Here is a 19,005-nt window from a genome sequence, read left to right on the forward strand (position 1 = left end):
TTTCTGCCACCATAATACTGTCCTTAACCAACAATGCCACCACCTCCTCTTTTCCCACCTTTCCTGTTGTCAGTGAAACATCAAAACCACAGAACTTGCAACAACTATTTCTGTGCCTGCTCTATCCATGTCTCCGAAATGGCCACAACATCGAAGTCCCAGGTACCAACCCATGCTGCACATTCACCCACCTTATTCCAGATTCTTCTGGCATTGAAATAGACACATTTCAAACCACCTTCCTGCTTGCCGGTACACTCCTGTGACCTTGATACCTTATTCAGAACCTCAGAACTCTCAACCTCCTCTACTCTGGAGCTATAATTCAGGTTCCTCCTGCTGAATTAGTTTAAATCCTCCTGAAGAGCATGAGCAAACCTCCACCGCCCACCCGCCTCCCAAAGATATTGGTTTCCGTCTGGTTCAGGTGTAGACCATCCCATTTGTCGAGGTCCCACCTACCCCAGAATGAGCCCCATTTATCCCGGGTATCTGAATTCCTCCCTCCTGCACCATCTCTGTAGCCATGTGTTCAACTCCTCTCTCTCCCTATTCCTCACCTCACTAGCAGGTGGCACGGGTAACAAACCAGAGATAACAACTCTCTTTGTTCTAGCTCTAAGATTGTAATGATTCCTGCATCTGTCACCATTTTAAGTACGGCCAGACCTGCTGAGCATCTCCCAGCATTTTCTGATTTTAATCTGGATTTCTGCCATTTTGCATAAGCACTTTGCATCATAGAGTTAGCAATCAAACAGACTCATTGGTCTAACTTTTCCATACTGACTGGCTCTATACTGATCTACTCCAATTAGCCAGCTTTGGCTTATATCCCCCTAAACACTCACTGTTCATGTACCCATCCAGATGCCTTTTAAATGTTGTAATTATCCGGGTCTCCTCTGCTCACTCATTTCATATGCAAATCATCCTCTGTGTGGAAAAAATTGCCCCTCTGGTCTCTTTCAAATCTTTCCCCTCCCACCTTCAACCTATACCCACTATTTTAAGCTCCCTTACCCCGGTGAAAAGGACGTTGGCTACTCACCCAATCCATGATCTGCATGCTTTTATAAACCTCAACAAGGTCATTCCTCAGCCCCTGTCACACCACGCAGCCTACTCAGCCTTTTCCCTGTAGCCCAATTCTAAATCCCAGCAACAAATCTTTTCCGAATGTTTAAGTTTCACAATATCTTTCCTACCGCAGGGAGAGCAGAACTGCATCTTCCAAACCGAGCCTAACCAGTGTCTAATGCCGCCACAACATGACTTCCCAACTCCTACAGGCAAGTATTCCAAATACTGCTTTCACCACCCTGCCTACTTGCAACTCCACTTCCGAGGAACTGTGTACTTGGTCTTAGCCCTTGGGGTGGATTAAAGGGGTGGGGGGAGAAAACAGGAACAGGACTGAGTTGTGTAAAAGGTGTCTGCTTCATACCTGTCTCTCCCACCTTAATCACTCTCAGTTGTTTTCTGCAGTGATTGGTTTCCTTCCCTGAAGGACATTTATTAACCAGTTTGTTTTAATGAAATCCCAGCAGTTTCCCTCGGTATCATCTCCACAAATTGCTCTCTGTTTCATAGCTTGTGTTTTCCTCTAATTTCTCTTCATGCTTTTGTTTTGTGTTTGTGATTTGCAATCGGAGACTTCAAATGAAACCACATCCGGATCTGACTCTCACTCTGTTTATCATAACCTAATGTTTTCCTCAGAATTTTGAACAAGCATTGTTCACAGCGGAAGAAACGCGCGTCGTCTGCATGTGGGAAAGCCTGTGAAGGTTCATCGGAAATGTCCAAACGCCACCACAATCACCCGAGGGAGAGGCGGTGGAAATGTGAGGATTGCGGGAAGGGATTTCTTTACCCATCCCAGCTGAAAACTCACCAACGCAGTCACACTGGGGAGAGCCCGTGGAAATGTGGGGATTGCGGGAGGGGATTTCTTTACCCATCAGAACTGGAAACTCACCACCGCAGTCACACTGGGGAGAAGCCGTTCACCTGCTCCGACTGTGGGATGGGATTCAGTCAGTCGTCCCACTTGCGAATACACCAACGGGTTCACACCGGAGAGAGACCGTTCGCCTGCTCCGTGTGCGGGAAAGCATTCGCTCAGTCGTCTGACCTGCGGATACACCAGCGTGTTCACACTGGAGAGAGGCCATTCACTTGCTCCGACTGTGGGAAAGGATTCGCGTCTTCATCCAGCCTGCTGAAACATCAACGCATCCACACTGGGGAGAGACCTTTCACCTGTTCCGAATGTGGAAAAGGGTTCAATTACACATCGAAACTACTGATCCACCAGCGGATTCACACTGGGGAGAAACCATTCACCTGTCCTGAATGTGGAAAAGGATTCAATCGCTCATGTAATCTGCAGATACACCAGCGCGTTCACACTGGGGAGAGACCATTCTGATTGTGGGAAAGCATTCAATTGCTCATCGAGACTGTTGATACACCAGCGAGTCCATACCAGAGAGAAAACCATTCAGCTGCCCTGAGTGATGGTGTGAAAGCATTCACTCAGTCAAGCATCCTGCTGAGACACCAGTCCATTTACTCCTGTGGAGAGACTGTTCACTTGTTCTGTATCTGGGAAGAGATTTTGAACTATTAGCACGACAGTGAAGCTTATGGGTGGTACAGTGGTTAGCACTGCTGCCTCACAGCACCAGTTCCCGCCTCTGGTTACTTTCGGTGTAGAGTTTGCACATTCTCCCCGTGTCTGCATGGGTTTCCTCCGGCTGCTCCGGTTTCCTCCCACAATCCTAAAACATGCAGGTTAGGTGAATTGGCCACGCTAAATTGCCCATAGTATTAGGTGAAGGGGTAAATTTAGGGGAATGGGTCTGGGTGGTAATACGCTTCGGTGGGTCCATGTGGACTTGTTGAGCTGAAGGGCCTCTTTCCATACTGTAAGTAATCTAATGTAATCTAATCTAAGTGACACTGGGATCCTGTTCACCGCCTGTTCTGCTTGTGTCAACATCTTTGCGAGCACATCAGCAAATTCAAAAGAGCCATAGGTGAAGGGTTTTGCTTTTCCTCACATTTAAGGAATAAACCTTGGTCATTGAGCCATTTACATTCATATTATTAAACCCCCTGAACCATTTAAAGGGCTGATATTCTGGATGAATCATTGATGCAATTGTGTAGGATGGGTTTGAAAATAATCGCAATGTTACTCTATATCAACACAAGATTGTCCACCTGCACATTGTTTACATAGGCGGCCGTTCGGCCCTTTGTGTCTGTTCCAGCATTCATCGCGATCATGGCTGATCATCCTACTCCTCCTTTCTCCCATAAACCTTGATCCCATTAGCCCCAAGTGCTGTATCTAGCTGCCTCTTGAATGCATTCAATGTTTTGGCATCAACTACTTCCTGTGCTAATGAATGCCACAGGCTCACCACTCTTTGGGTGCAGAAATGTCACCTCATCTCCAACCTAAACGGTCCACCCGGAATCCGCAGACTGTGGAAGCACCCACCATTGGAAATCTCTTCTCTGTCTAGTCCTCTTAGAATTTTATAAGTGTCTATTAGATCCACCCCCCCCCCCCCACATTCATCTGAACTCCTGTAAAAGCAATCCTAACCTAATTGATGTGTCCTTGTATGTCAGTCCAGCCATCCCAGGATCAGGCTGGTAAACCTTTGCTGCACTCCCGCGAGAGCACGAGCATCCTTCCTCAGAAAAAGCAACCAAAACTGCTCACAATATTCTCGGTGTGGCCTCACCATGACCCTGCATAACTGTAGTGACACGCCCCTGCTCCTGTATTACTTGCAGCCTTTCTGAAGGGGTTTTGAAGTTCATCTGGATTGTTTAAACAAAATGAGTTCCCTTTGTAACTGTCAATGTTGGGTGTTAACCCTTTTGATATTTAGATCCAGAAAGCATGGTTTAGATATATTTCTGATGATATTTGTAAACGTCACAGGTTCAGTTACCTATTTGGGATATAAAATAGTACAACTTGTTAAAATAAGTTGCATCAGGTCTTATTTTCCCTACTTCTGAGTGCTTTAGAGATAAGCTAATCAGCACCCTTCACATGTACGGTTGGCAGAAAGAGCCTGAAAAGCTGCACGTTTAGTTACAAGTACTGTTGACAAGTATGGGAGAGCCAGAGAAAATGGACAAAGTGTAAGAAGAGAAGAATCAACGACTGACCAAGGAAGGCATCGACCTTTCAGACCAGTTCATGTACAAGGGAGTTAGGGTCGAGCCATAGAGACGTACAGCACAGAAACAGACCCTTAGTGCAACTCGTCCATGCTGACCAGGTATCCTAACCTAATCTAGTCCCATTTGCCAGTACCCGGCCCATATCCCTTCACACCCTTCCTATTCATATACCCATCCAAATGCCTCTTAAATGTTGCAATTGTACCAGCCTCCACCACTTCCTCTGACAGCCCATTCCATACTCGTACCACCCTCTGTGAGAAAAAGTTGCCCCTTAGGTTTCGGGTGAGAGTGGAAAGATATATAAAAAAAACCTATGCCCTCTAGTTCTGGACTCTCTGACCCCAGGGAAAAGACTTTGCCTATTTATCCTATCCATGCCCCTCATAATTTTGCCAACCTCTATAAGATCACCCCTCAGCCTCTGACGCTCCAGGGAAAACAATCCCAGTCTGTTCAGCCTCGCCCTGTAGTTCAAATCCTCCAACCCTGGCAACATCTTTGTAACTCTTTTCTGAACCCTTTCAATTTTCACAACATCTTTTCGATAGGAAGGAGACCATAATTGCATGCAATATTCCAACAGTGGCCTAACCAATTGCCTGTACAGCCGCAACATGACCTCCCAACTCCTGTACCCAATACTCTGACCAATAAAAGAAAGCATACCAAACGCCTTCTTCACTATCCTATCTACCTGTGACTGCACTTTCAAGGAGCTATAAACCTGCTCTCCAAGGGCTCTTTGTTCAGCAACGCTCCCTAGGACCTTACCATTAAGTGTATAAGTCCTGCTAAGATTGCTTTCCCAAAATGCAGCACCTTGCATTTATCTAAATTAAATACTTGGCCCATATCCCTCTAAATCCTTCCTATTCATACACCCATCCAGATGCCTGTTAAATGCTGTAATTGTACCAGCCACCACCACTCCCTCTGGCAACTTATTCCATACACACACTACCCTCTGCATGCAAAAGTTGCCACATCGGTCCTTCTTTTATATCTTTCCCCTCTCGCCCTAAAGCTGGTTTGACATGGTTGAATTGCACTGATTTTAACACTTGCGGTTTAATGAACAAAGCAGATGAGTTGAGGACACAAATTAAAAATGGGGTGTGATGACTGAGACATTGTTGAGGTTGAGGCAGGGTTTGAAGATCACTATCCAGGAAACGGGATATTCCTGTGAGACAGCGAAGGAGGCAAAAGAAGAGGTGTCTCTGTTTGTTACATTTAGGGAATGTTAGACTGCCTGTAACTGAGTAGTACAAACTGGATTGTTATGACTGGCCAAACTGAGTAGCATAAGATGGCTGCACACAACTATTGCTGACAGCAGGATTTTATTGAGGTGGCCATTAATTGCATTTGACTCTGTAAGCCATAGAGAAAACAATTAACATTTGCAGCTAACACCAAAGGTGACTACATTAGACACATGACAATAGGTGCAGGAGTAGGCCATTCGGCCCTTCAAACCAGCACCACCATTCATTGTGATCATAGCTGATCATCCAAAATCAGTATCCTGTTCCTGCCTTATCCCATAACCCCAAAACACGTTCTTAGTCCACTAAAGGATTCAAACCAGACCACAACAGTTTACAGTTAAGCAGGCATAGCACAAACGGTTAATTCTCTTTTTCTCTCTCCCACTGTCTCTCGTTTAAGATATGAGAATCTGTTAGACCTCACGGCATTTTTGAAAATGATCCAAATGATCAATATTCTTTTGTTTTCCCTATAATGAGAAATTTCTAATTAATTGGCAGTTTCAGAAAATGTTTAGCAATGACGACTGTCAGAGTAACATGATTTGGAGATGCTGGTGTTGAACTGGGGTGGAATCACCTGATGAAGGAGCATTGTTCCGAAAGCTAGTGTGCTTCCAATTCAACCTGTTGGACTATAACCTGGTGTTGTGAGATTTTTAACTGTCACTGTATTTCCACATATGGAGTCAGATATTACGAGGGGGCATAGCTTTAAATTAAGGGGTGGTATGTATAGGACAGATGTTAGGGGTAGATTCTTTACTCAGCGAGTTGTGAGTTCATGGAATGCCCTGCCAGTAGCAGTGGTGGACTCTCCCTCTTTATGGGCATTTAAACGGGCATTGGATAGACATATCTCAGAGGATAGTGGGCTAGTGTAGGTTAGGTGGGCTTGGATCGTCGCAACATCGAGGGCCGAAGGGCCTGTACTGCGCTGTATTTTTCTGTGTTCTATCACTGTCACCGTGATTGGGCTAGGGGGCTGTCAATCTCAGTGAAAATGCTGTGTGGGTGAAAGAGAGCCAATGACCGAGCAACAACTCAGCTTTGCTGACCAATAGGAATCAAAGTGGGGTGGTGGGGGGCGTGTGCTCTCGGAGTTGAAATGAATGACATTCTGAAGACAGCGGGTGTGTCTTTTTTTGTGTGTGAACTTTGTGCCGTTATGTTTTCCTGAGTGCTGTTACTGAGCTATAACTAAGCAAAACAAAAAGTAATATTTTGAATCCGCCCCGCGTCTGGTACTCTCTTTGAAAGAAAGGATATCAGGGAGATTGTTACAACAATGAGAGATGATATCTTAGAAAACGCTTTCATCAAACTCCTATGGGTACAGATTGTAGAGCCGGTAAAGAGGCAAATTTCAGGAAAGTCTAAACATAAGATCGTGATAGTGGGGGATTTTTAACTTCCCCAACATTAACTGTGGTCGTCATTCTGTGAAAGGTTTAAAGGAACTTATAAAATGGATGCAGGAGAGCAGTTGAGGCCAGTTATATAGAAATTCCCCAACCAGGAAGGGGGAGCTCTTGCAATCAATTTTAGATCACAAAGACAGACAAATCTTTAAATAAGCAGGGAGGGAGTATTTTTCAGACCAATGTCGTAACTCATTTAAAGTGATTCAGGAATATTTTGGAGAAAGAAAATCAAAGATGGACCTCAAATCGGAGTCGTAATCAGGTTGATTTTAATAAGGAGAAAGTGAGGACTGCAGATGCTGGAGATCAGAGCTGAAAAATGTGTTGCTGGAAAAGCGCAGCAGGTCAGGCAGCATCCAAGGAGCAGGAGAATCGACGTTTTGGGCATGAACCCTTCTTCAGGAATGAGGAAAGTGTGTCCAGCAGGCTGAGATAAAAGGGAGGGAGGAGGGACTTGGGGAGGGGAGTTGGAAATGCGATAGGTGGAAGGAGGTTAAGGTGAGGGTGATAGGCTGGAGTGGGGGTGGGGGCGGACAGGTCAGGAAGAAGATTGAAGGTTAGGAAGGCTGTGCTGAGTTTGAGGGATTTGACTGAGACAAGGTGGGGGGAGGGAAAATGAGGAAACTGGAGAAATCTGAGTCACCCCTTGTGGTTGGAGGGTTCCTAGGCCGAAGATGAGGCACTCTTCCTCCAGCCGTCGTGTTGCTATGGTCTGGCGATGGAGGAATCCAAGGACCTGCATGTCCTTGGTGGAGTGGGAGGGGGAGTTGGAAGTGTTGAGCCACGGAGCCACATAGAAAAATACAGCGCAGTACAGGCCCTTCGGCCCTCGATGTTGCGACGATCCAAGCCCACCTAACCTACACTCGCCCACTATCCTCCATATACGCAGAAAGATGCTGCGAAACTTGAAAGGGTTCAAAAACATTTACAAGAATGTTGCCAGAGTTGGAGGAATTCAGCTACAGGGAGAGGTTGAATAGACTGGGCTTGTTTTTCCTGGAGCGCAGAGGCTAAGGTGTGACCTGATAGAGGTTTATAAAATCTTGAAGGGCATGGATAGGATAAATAGACAAAGCCTTTTCCGGTGGGGTGTGGAATCCAGAACTAGAAGACATAGGTTTAAGGTGAGAGGGGAAAGATATAAAAGAGACGTGTTTGGAATGAGCTGCCAGAGGAAGTGATGGAGGCTGGTAGAATTGCAACATTTAAATGGCAACAGGATGGGTATATGGATAGGAAGAGTTTGGAGGGATATGGGCCGGGTGCTGGCAGGTGGGACTAGATTGGGTAGGGATAGCTGATGGACAAGTTGGATTACAGGGTCTGTTTCTGGGCTGTACCTCTCTATGACTCTATGACTCTCTAACCTGAAATAATGCAGATCCCACTAATGCTGATCTTGCACATCGCATGCTGTGTTCAATGTAACTTGTATACCTCTGCCTAAGCCTTTTTGATGTGTACATCTGTGCTTACTATGGTATGCCGGTACTGCTCGTAAAACAAGCTTTTTTTATTGTACCTCAGTACCTTTTGACAATCAATCAGTCAAAATTCAGATGGGGAGTGAGAGAAAGATGTGCTCTTGTTAGTGGTATTCTACTGAAATGGAGGGGAATGATCCTTTGAATGGAAAGAATCGTTGGATGAGAAGGGGGCCCAATCATGCTATTGTGAGTGATGAGAAAGGGCAAGAAAAAAACACGGCTGAAAGGTCGGATGGGATTGGGAGTCCTGTCAACCACTATAAGTGGAAAACTGCGGTAATGGAAGAAGAAAACCACGTCAGTAGCGTTGTTTACAAAGGTGGTATCATCCAATGAGATACGACCCTGTTGAAGGAACTAGGAGAATGGGATGGACTCCTCACAGGACTCGAGGTGCGAAGAGCTGAGGTGAAGGTAGCTTTGTGAGTCACTGGTTTTGTAGTGAATGACAGTGTGCAGTTTATTTTCTGAAATGGAATTGGAGAGGTCAAGGGAAGGAAGGGAAATGGATGATGTGAAAGTTATAGAGGCATGTAAATTGAAAGAAGAATTATCAAATTTCTCAAGATCCAGGCTGGAGCACGAAGTGGTACATTGATTAGGTTAAATTACTTACACTGTGGAAACAGGCCCTTCAACCCAACAAGTCCACACTGACTCTCCGAACAGAAGCCCATCCAGACCCACTCCCCTACATTTACCCCTGCACCTAACACTACAGGCAGGTTAGCATGTGCAATTCACCTAACCTGCACATTTTTGGACTGTGGGAGGAAACCCAAACAGACACGGGGAGAATGTACAAACTACACACAGACCTGAGGTGGGAATTGAACCCAGGTCTCTGGCGCTATGAGGCAGCAGTGCTAACCACTGTGCCACCCAGAAGTAGCCATCAATGTATCGAAGTGATATTTGTACATCTGGGCCAGTGTAGGACTGGAATAAGGATTATTCCAAGTGCATCACAAAGAGGCAGACACAACTTGGACCCATGCGGGGCCCATGGCCACCCATTTCACTTGGTGGAAGTGAGATAAATTAAAGGAGAAGTTGTTCAGTGAGAGAAAACTTTCAGCCAAGCAGAGGAGAGTGATGATGGATGGAAATTATTCAGGCATGTGGTCGAGAGAGAAGCTGAAGGATCTCAGATCATCCTTGTGGCAAATGGAGGTATAGAGAGATTGGACATGAATGGTGAAGAGGAGACAGAGACAGGGAACTGGAAATTGTCATTATAGCAGAGGGCATTAGTGGAATCATGGATGTTGGTTGTCAAGATCTGTACAAGTGGAGAGAAGATGGAGTCAAGGTATGAGGAAATTAGCTTGGTATGCGCAGTAAGAGTCTGATTCGATGGTCCTACTTGGGAAGTTTGGTTTGTGGATTTTGTGAAGCAGATAAAAGCTGGATGTCGGGGGTTGGGAGGCTATCCGGGTGGAAACCGTGACGGGGGGGTGGGGGTAGTCTCCAGAGGTAATGAGGGAGGTGACAGTTTTGGCAACAATGGTTTGATGTCTGGATGTGGGGAGGTGCATGGGGAGGATGGGAAGAATTATCTGCAAATTGCATTGGTCCTCCACACGATACATAAGGGTGCACCAGACAACACTGGCACTATCTGTATGAAAATATTTGAAGTTGGGGTTAGACCTGAAAGAGCAAAATACAGCCCTTTCAGAGGCAGACAGGTTAGAGTGGTGAGAGGGACAATAAAATTGGGATTGTCAATGTCATGCCATTGGCTTTCAGTTTGCACCTATACAGTGAATATTGGGAGATCACATTATACAGAATCGATTTTCACCAGTGCACCTCAGTAGCATGGGAAACATTGGTGTTAACAGTGCATTCTCTCAGCCATTGTGACAAAAGCTGAGAACACATCGCTCAAACGAAACGTTCTGTAGAGGAGTCATATCAGACTCAAAAAGTTAACACTATTTCCCTCGTGACAGATATTGCCAGATCTGTTGGAGCTCTGTAGCTGTTTCTGATTTTATTTCACATTTCTCAATGATTGCATCATCGCACCATTCCGACGCACTTTATGATTTAACTTCAATTTTTGTGTGAACACAAAGCAGTCTTTGCAGAGACTCTTGAAAAATTGCTATTGTTGACTTTATTTCAAGTCGGGGGGAGAAAGTGAGGAGCTGCATCATTCTTGACGAAGAGCTTAAGCTCAAAACATCGACCCTCCTGATCCTTGGATGCTTGGATCTGCTGTGATTGTCCAGTGCCACACTTTTGACTTTATTTCAATTGGCCACAGCAGGGTATTGGGTGAAGTTTTCCATAAGCAACAATCATGCCTCGGTTAAACATCTTTTAATTTCAAAAAATATAGTTTATTCATAAGACAAATCTCTTTGTGTATATACATTCAACCAAAAAACTGTTCAGTTCTGCACAGTTGCATATCAAGTAAACACAAACAACCTTCGAGTTTGATCATACACAAAACCAAAAACCTCTCTTGCACAAAGATTACTATTATTTATATATTTTTGACACACTAAGAGAGTCCAATATTTGAATTGACCCCCATTTACCTTCAACAGGAAGGCCTCAGACGGTGGTTTTTCCCCACTGTGTCTTGGCAGTAGCTGCCCTAAACTTTGACGTGGACCTCAGCAAGTATTCCTGGTCATTGGAATATGTCAACCTGCAAAACTCGATTGGATAGGTAAAAACAATGACTGCAGATGCTGGAAACCAGATTTTGGATTGGTGGTGCTGGAAGAACACAGCAGTCTAGGCAGCATCCAAAATATTTTGGATTGGTGGTGCTGGAAGAACGCAGCAGTTCAGGCAGCATCTGAGGAGCAGCACCGAGGATGCTGCCTGAACTGCTGTGCTCTTCCAGCACCACCAATCCAAACACTCGATTGGAGTTAGCTCCTTGTTCTGGATGACGAACAAGGCTCGGGCAGATCAAAGAGTGTCTTTCAATGTTTTTTTTCAATGGTCCTCAAGATGTAGTTGATGCTTGTAAAGGTGTGTTTCCTAGGGAACGGACTGTAGACTACATGGAGCAGCCCAGGACGAACCTCAACAAAGAGCATTGTATTTTACTTACTTGGCAAGAGCTAATTTCAGCAGGAGGTGTGCGACAGTCTCAACCCCTCAGCAGCTGGTTCAAGGGCAGTGTCCGGTGATACAGGTGGACCATGGATGCATGGTAGTGCTCCTCTCACCACCAGCCAAGTAATGTCTTCCAACAGGGACTGTATTGAAAATGTTGTTTCAATTCTGAGGATGGGGCACGGGACACAAAATGTAAACTTTGATTTCTCTGCACAGATGCCACCAGACCTGCCGAGTTTTTCCAGAAACCCCCGTTTTTGTACCAGTGTCAGTCCATTTGTTTACTGACCCACAAGGGAAACCTCACCTGCAGTCACTGATAAGTGTCCAGACCATTAGATGAGCAGAATCCTAAAAGAGTTATACATCCAAGAATAAACTAAATCGATTTGAAAATTCCAAATATCGGGATTATAATACTGCATGTAACTTTCTCTCAAAGTAAATCACCATCTCACCTTGAATATATTCTTTCAGTGTCACTGAATCAAAATTGTGGAACTCCCTTGCTAACAGCACTGTGGGTATCCTTTCAAGATCACCTTCTCTAATCCAATTTGTGGTCACAGTCGTATTCGGTTTCTCTTAAATGTCGCTAGAGGGATGAGAGGACTCCTCTAGCCCTTATACAACTGTCTTTATCAGATGTAAAATATAAGAAATTTAGGTGCGGGGTGAGGAATGTTGATCTATGGACAGCCGAGCAAGCAGAAACCACATGCGACTGGGACTTTCACTGGTGACTTTGATTAAGCAGCCGTTATTGAGTGTGTTTACGTGTTCAGTTTTGTTCAGATCGGAGCTACATCCCACTTTCTGGTTGGTATTTGAAAGTAAACCTGCATTATCCTCTACCAACGAATCTGTCCTTCGCTATTCTGAAACCACTAACATGCAGCTGCAGGAGCAGTGCTTAATATCCCGCAACACGTTTGATGCTATTCAGGTTGCTCCAGCGACGCACTGACCGATCAGAATCACGTGACCTATCAGAATCACGTGACCTATCATTGTTTCCATCACCAAAATGTTTGGATTTTGTTGGAGGAAACGTGCTGCTGTATTTTCTACATCGCTCATAGTAGTAAACGCAAAACACTTTGTTACATGTCAAAAGACATGAAATCATGAGTTCACTTTTCATTCACTAAAACTGACAGTTTCAGCTTATTCCAATAATACATTTATAACGAATAAAGTTTTGCATTCAAATCAAAAATATCAGACATCACCGTGAATTTGCGAACCCTTTCAGATCCTCTCCTCACCTCGCCGTTTGCCTGACACACTGTCATGTTCAGTGACTCCCTGACAAGTTTTTGTACAGGATCGGCCCAGTTCTGAGTCTCAGTGGGGCGCAGTGCGCAGTAATACATTGCAGAGTCTGCCAGTTCTGTTTTCACCACTTTCAGCTTGATGGTGTGATTCACATGATCGAGCTCTGAGGATAACCGGTCTCCGTGAAACTTCTCTGCGTTCCCGTCAAATTTGTTCCTCATTAGCAGAAACTCCATGGAACCACTGGAATGTTGACGGTACCAGTAAAGGTCCGGAGTGCTGCTTGTTGTAGTGTAATTACAGAACAACTGGACACTGTTCCCCTCATTCACTGCGATCGAAGCCGGTGTCTGTGAGACAGAATCTCCTCGACAAAGTCCTGTAAAATTGATCGACCAATTTATTTGATCGGTTAATTGATCGACTTATTCACACGTGCACTTCAGCGCAGTGAAAAGCTTTGTTTACGAGCGGTATAGGCAGATCATAGTTTTAAAAAATGATTTACAGATCATAGAATGGGAAGAACAAATTTAGACTGAGGCATACAGGTTATGTCGCAAAGGTCAGCATTAGCAAGTTCAGCACTTGAAGTTAGAGACTCCAGGAGAATCCAGAAATTACAGAAAACACTACATTATTCTTATGCCACAGTCATCCTTGAACAATTATCTGAGAAATAAGGCAGGGAAGATAAACAGGAATTAATTTCATGCAACTCAGCAGATGTACGGCTTTGACAGATTGAATAAAACCTCCTTCAATAAACAGATCACACCGTCCATCGAGGTCATTTTCCATTTCGCTCCCGATCCCGAAGGGAAAACTGCAGACGGTATGTGAGTTTAAAGGTCTCACCTCTGTCAAAGTATCTGAATGGACCCAGTTCTGCTTAACTCCCAGCCTAGCTCCTCCACTGACTTTCACTCGGGGACGTTCGCTATCTCATCCCAAACAGCGCTGGGGTTGGAAAAGTTTGGCTCCACGTGAATATTTTCATTTGGAGAGAATGTATCGGTGCCTCTGTGTTGAATGAACTGCGGGTTTAAATGCAATTGCCGCTGCGGATCTGAATCACAAAGATCCTGAAAGTATCAAACCTACCCGTTAGAACAGCTGCAGCTGCGAGGAATAAACGCAGTGCTTCTGGCGACATCGTCACAGAGAGATCACAGTGAATGCGAGCAGAAGTGGGCGAAGCTAAAATAACTTGACTCAAGAATTGCTAACACTTCCGGATCTCTGCCCATTGGTTCATTGTTGACGAAGGCATCAGGTGGCAACCAATGAGTTTCAAACGCCTTTGTTCTTCAATTCAACCAATCAGCTTCAAGCACCTTGAACTTCATTTCAGATGACCGCAAGACAAAGGAACAGGATGAAATTATTCACCAGACAACGGGGTTTTACAGGGACTTTAAACAAACATTGACGTTTGGCAGTTTTCTTTGTCCCCAGGCGAAGTCAGAGAAGGAACATGGTTCACATTGTTCGATTTGGAGATGCCGGTGTTGGACTGGGGTGCACAAAGTTATATATCACACAACACCAGGTTGTAGTCCAACAGGTTTATTTGGAAGCACTGGCTTTTGGAGCGCTGCCCCTTCAACACGTGGTTGTGGAGTATAAGATTGTAAGACACAGAGTTGAGAGCAAAAGGTTACAGTGTGATGTAACTGAAATTATGTATTGAAAAAAGTATTGGGCCGACATGGCACCAATTGTTAAAGTTCACTTGAGAATGTAACTTAAAAAAATTCTGCGCTTCATAAATGAGAGAACTGAAACCAACATGTTCATTCTAAAAGATGAGAGACTTAACAAACAATCCAGGTCTTTTATCAATACATAATTTCAGTTACATCACACTGGAAACTTTTGCTATAAATTATGTACCTTACGAACTTATACTCCACAACCACCTGATGAAAGACAGCTGGTGCTTTCAAATAAACCTATTAGGCTATAACTTGGTGCTGTGTGACTTTAAAATGTGTTGTTGGAGTGTCAGAACTTGAGTTCCTCAATTAAGAGTACAGCTCTCTGACGTTTTGAAAACTTGCTTGAGCTGAAGGTCAGTGTGTATGAAGTATTTGGAGACAGTGATGATATCAATTTTAAAAAAACCTACATCTTCAGTTACTTAAATGGTAGAGTGGAATATTGATTTAGCTGCATTTTCTGATAAGATTCATAGCTGTCGACATTCCTTTAATTTTACATTGTTCCATATCTATACCGGATACATTGCTGCACCTAGAGAAAATGGTTCAATGCCACATTTTCAAGGCTTATTAGTGATGCACGCCAGAAATGCATGCGGCACCCAAATACTATAATTGATTTTTAAAAGAAAGACGTGATGATTCACTTTCTCTAAAAGTCTGCATGGGAATGGCGAGAGAGCAGAGGTACGCATTAAGACAAATCTTGACAGAAGAGAATGTATTTTGCAAAAGACACAAAGCGAAATGGCAAGGCAAGCGATGAGGATGGCACAAAGAGTGCAAGGAGGGCATAAAGAGTTTAAGAGAGTGGGACTACCGCTTCCTCTGGCGGGATATCGAAAAGACGTCTCCTTGCACCACAAGGAAATGAACAACTCAATCAATGGGATGATATCGAATGATTAGCTTGTTGGAATCATTTTTGAGATGACTGGATTGTGTAACTGTTAATGAAATGTGAATGATGTTGAAAGAAATTGTTATGTTATTTCTTTCTCTCATTTTTGTATTTCACTGATGTTAGCATATGCGAGTATGCTTGCGATGCCTTCGCCCACATTTCCATTTCTGTTCACTTCTTCCACTTACGTCTTGCTCGGTTGTATTATCTCTTTTTCTTTGTTACCACATTCCCCTTGACATCGAATTATAGAGCCCTGGAATAATAACATTGATACTCAGTACTGCGACCCGCCAACTTGGTATAGGCTTTTGTCCAGATTCTTCCTCTGTTTGTAACACTGTGCCCCCATTGGCGCAGAGATAGACGGCGGTGTCGTTAGGTCTAGTGTCTCTCACACTTAGGACAGTGTGTTTGTAGTCCGCACTGACTGAAGCAGAGACCCTGTCCTGTTGATCAGCTTCTCTTTTGGCCAGCACCAGATACTGGGCTGGCTGGTTCGAGAACTGTCAGTACCAATGCACTATGCCAGATGCCGTTGCTATGGCGCACTCTATGGAAGTGTTTTCTGCCTCCTTAACAACTGTCCACTGAGCAAGTTGCGTGACTTCATCCTCTCCCGTTTCTACCTTGTAGATCAGAGAGGAAAGCAGAAAAAAAAACTCGGTAAATTTGAGACATCTGAAAATGTGTTCCTGGTTAAAGCACAGCAGGTTAGGCAGCATCCAAGGAATAGGAAATTCGACGTTTCGGGCATAAGCCCTTCATCAGGAATGAGGAGAGACATCATCAAGTTACATGAAACGTAAGGTCCACCGAGTTCTGTTGGGGAAAAAAAGAGTTAACAATGAGAAAAACACTCTTTTCGTGTCGAACACAGTGTTGCCTTCTTTCGAAGTTGTGAAATAAGTTATGTCTTCGAGTTTATCTTTCCGTACCACGCTTTTCGCACAATGTGTGTAATGGCACTCCGCTCTCTCATTTAATATATGTCAACGATTCAGCCTGCCCTCTAGTGGCTAAGTCTGGAAATTGTTCTCACCAGAATTGAATTCACACGATCTTGGTCAATGAAAACCAAAATATCAGATTCCTCCTGTCGCCCCCCACCCCCAAAATATCCTTGCCTGGTTTACTCGACACTTTTTATTTCAAATGCAGCACCCAACGATTTCAGGGTATTTTCTTCAAACATTGCAACTGAAACTGTATTCCACACTTCCATCAGCCTGACGAAATTAAGCAAAAGGTCTCAACATTAATCCGAACATTTTGTCCTGTGATTTGAAGCGGCGTGTCACCTCAGCGTGATGTAATGTGACACACACACACACACACACACACTCTCTCTCTGATGGGGTCTGCCCAAATAAGGGCCCATTCCTGAAGAAGGGCTTATGCCCGAAATGTCGAATCACCTGTTCCTTGGATGCTGCCTGACCTGCTGCGCTTTTCCAGCAACACATTTTCAGCTCTGCCCAAAACCAGGCAAGTATCTCTGAAATCTCATTCTCTTGGAAGATGCTGTCCATTCATTATGCTGGTGCTTCAGAAGCTGAAACTAAATGGTGCGGCCGCACTTGGAGTATTGGGCATAGTTCTGGTCACCACATTAGGAAGGATGTGAAAGCTTTGGAAAGAGTTCAGAGGAGATTTACTGGGATATTGCCTGTTATGGATGAGAGGTTTTACGAGGAAAGGCTGAGGGACTTGAGGATGTTTTCATTGGAGAGAAGAAGGTTGAGAGATGAATTAATTGAGACAGAGAAGATAACCAGAGGGTTGGATGGAGAGGACAGCGAGAGCCTTTTTCCTGGGATGGCGATGGCTAGCACGACGGGACATGGCTTTAAACCGAGAAGTGATAGATATAGGACAAATATCAGAGGTAGTTTCTTTACTCAGAGAGTAGAAGGGGCGTGGAACGCACTTCCTGCAGCAGTAGTAGACTTGCCAACTTTAAGGGCATTTGAATGGCCATTGGATAGGCAGGTGGACGAGAACAGAATAATGTAGGTTAGACGGGCTTCAGATCGGTTTCACAGATTGTCGCAACACCGAGGGCTGAAGGGCCTGTACTGCGCTGGAATGTTCCATGTCCTAAATGTGGACAGAAGTGAAGCGACAGATAGCGTGCGAAATGAAAACGAGTCGGGGACTTGGTAAATTTTAGGTTTTTGCTTTTGTGTGTGTGTGCGTGCCTCTGGTGTGTGTGTGTGTGTGTGTGTGTCTTTGTATTTATAATTCTGTCTGCGCATCTATTTATGTATGTTGCGGCCTGTGTATATGTGTGCTTTTCTGTGGCTACCAATGTGCATTTCTGTGTTCATGTGCATGTCTTTTTGTGTGTTTACATGTGTGTGTGTGTCTGTGTTTATCTTTATCTGTTGGTGTTTGTGTGCGTGTGCGGGCACATGTGTGTGAATGGATGTGTCCATCTCCTTGTGAAAAGGAAAATATGCTGGCTTGATGTTGAAAATATGACAGTGTCGAAGTTCTCTGCTTGTTGCTGTCCTCTGAATAAGATCATATGGTTCCACCATCTGCTCTCGAATCGGACATTTCAAAAACCATCACATTCTCTTAAGAAGGCTCAGATTGGGAATTTTTCAAGGGCTACTTTCTAATATTCATGACGTAATAGAACGAGGGGTTATAGTTTAAACTCATCCATTTTTAAACAGCGATCCAATGTTCTGAGATCAATGATTTGGATGAGAATGTTCTAGGCATGAACGGAAAGTTTGCAGATGACACTAACATCGGAGGTATGGTGGACAGTGAGGAAGGTCATCAGAAATTGCAGCAGGATCCTGATCAGTTGGGGAACTGGGCCAGAAATGGTAAATGGAATTTGGTATGAGGGCTTGCATTGTGGAAAGCTAATTCAAAGCAAGAGTTTGATGATGGATGGTAGTGCCTTAAGGAGGCACTACCCCAAGTCCCTCCTCCCTACCTTTTATCTTAGCCTGCTGGAAACGCCCCTCCCCCAAGTCCCTCCTCCCTACCTTTTATCTTAGCCTGCTGGAACACCCCTCCCCCAAGTCCCTCCTCCCTACCTTTTATCTTAGCCTGCTGGAACCTTCTAACCTGCAATTTTCTTCCTGACCTCTCCTCCCCCACCCCACTCCGGCCTATCAGCCTCAACTTGACTTCCTTCCACCGATCACATCTCCATCGCCCCTCCCCAATTCCCTCCTCCCTCCTTTTATCTTAGCCAAATGGAATCCACTCCCGGCAGACAAGGGAGGCGCGGTAGTAGTTTGGCGCAGTGACCTTTATACCTCTGAGGCCAAATGCCAGTTCGCAGACGCCTCCTCCTATTGCCCCCTTGACCATGACCCCACCTCCCACCACCAAACCATCATCTCCCAGACCATTCATAACCTCATTACGTCAGTGGGTCTCCCATCCATCGCCTCCAACCTCATAGTCCCACAACCCCGCACTGCCCGTTTCTACCTCCTGCCCAAAATCCACAAACCTGACTGCCCCGGCCGAGCCATTGTCTCAGCCTGCTCCTGCCCACCAAACTCATCTCTGCGTACCTCGATATGGTTCTGTCCCCCTTAGTCCAAGAACTGCCCACTTACGTTCGGGACACCA

The 19,005-nt window shown here is 44.8% G+C and overlaps 1 protein-coding gene and 1 gene segment (V, D, J or C); one reads left to right on the top strand and one right to left on the bottom strand.

Annotated features, from left to right (window-relative positions):
* The first annotated feature begins 1,726 nt into the window (after nt 1-1,726).
* Nucleotides 1,727-3,918, top strand: LOC132807634 (zinc finger protein 239-like). The gene has a single exon (XM_060821684.1). It carries the CDS (start codon nt 1,802-1,804, stop codon nt 2,432-2,434), a length of 633 nt encoding a protein of 210 aa, XP_060677667.1. The 5' UTR covers nt 1,727-1,801; the 3' UTR covers nt 2,435-3,918.
* Nucleotides 3,919-10,824: 6,906 nt separating this feature from the next.
* LOC132807635 (T cell receptor alpha variable 19-like) lies at nt 10,825-13,939 on the bottom strand. The segment is given in 2 exon segments: nt 10,825-13,150; nt 13,876-13,939. Coding segments are annotated over 2 exon segments (525 nt in total).
* Nucleotides 13,940-19,005: the final 5,066 nt, after the last annotated feature.

This window comes from Hemiscyllium ocellatum (genome assembly GCF_020745735.1).
Source record: "Hemiscyllium ocellatum isolate sHemOce1 chromosome 27 unlocalized genomic scaffold, sHemOce1.pat.X.cur. SUPER_27_unloc_2, whole genome shotgun sequence".
NCBI lineage: Eukaryota > Metazoa > Chordata > Chondrichthyes > Orectolobiformes > Hemiscylliidae > Hemiscyllium > Hemiscyllium ocellatum.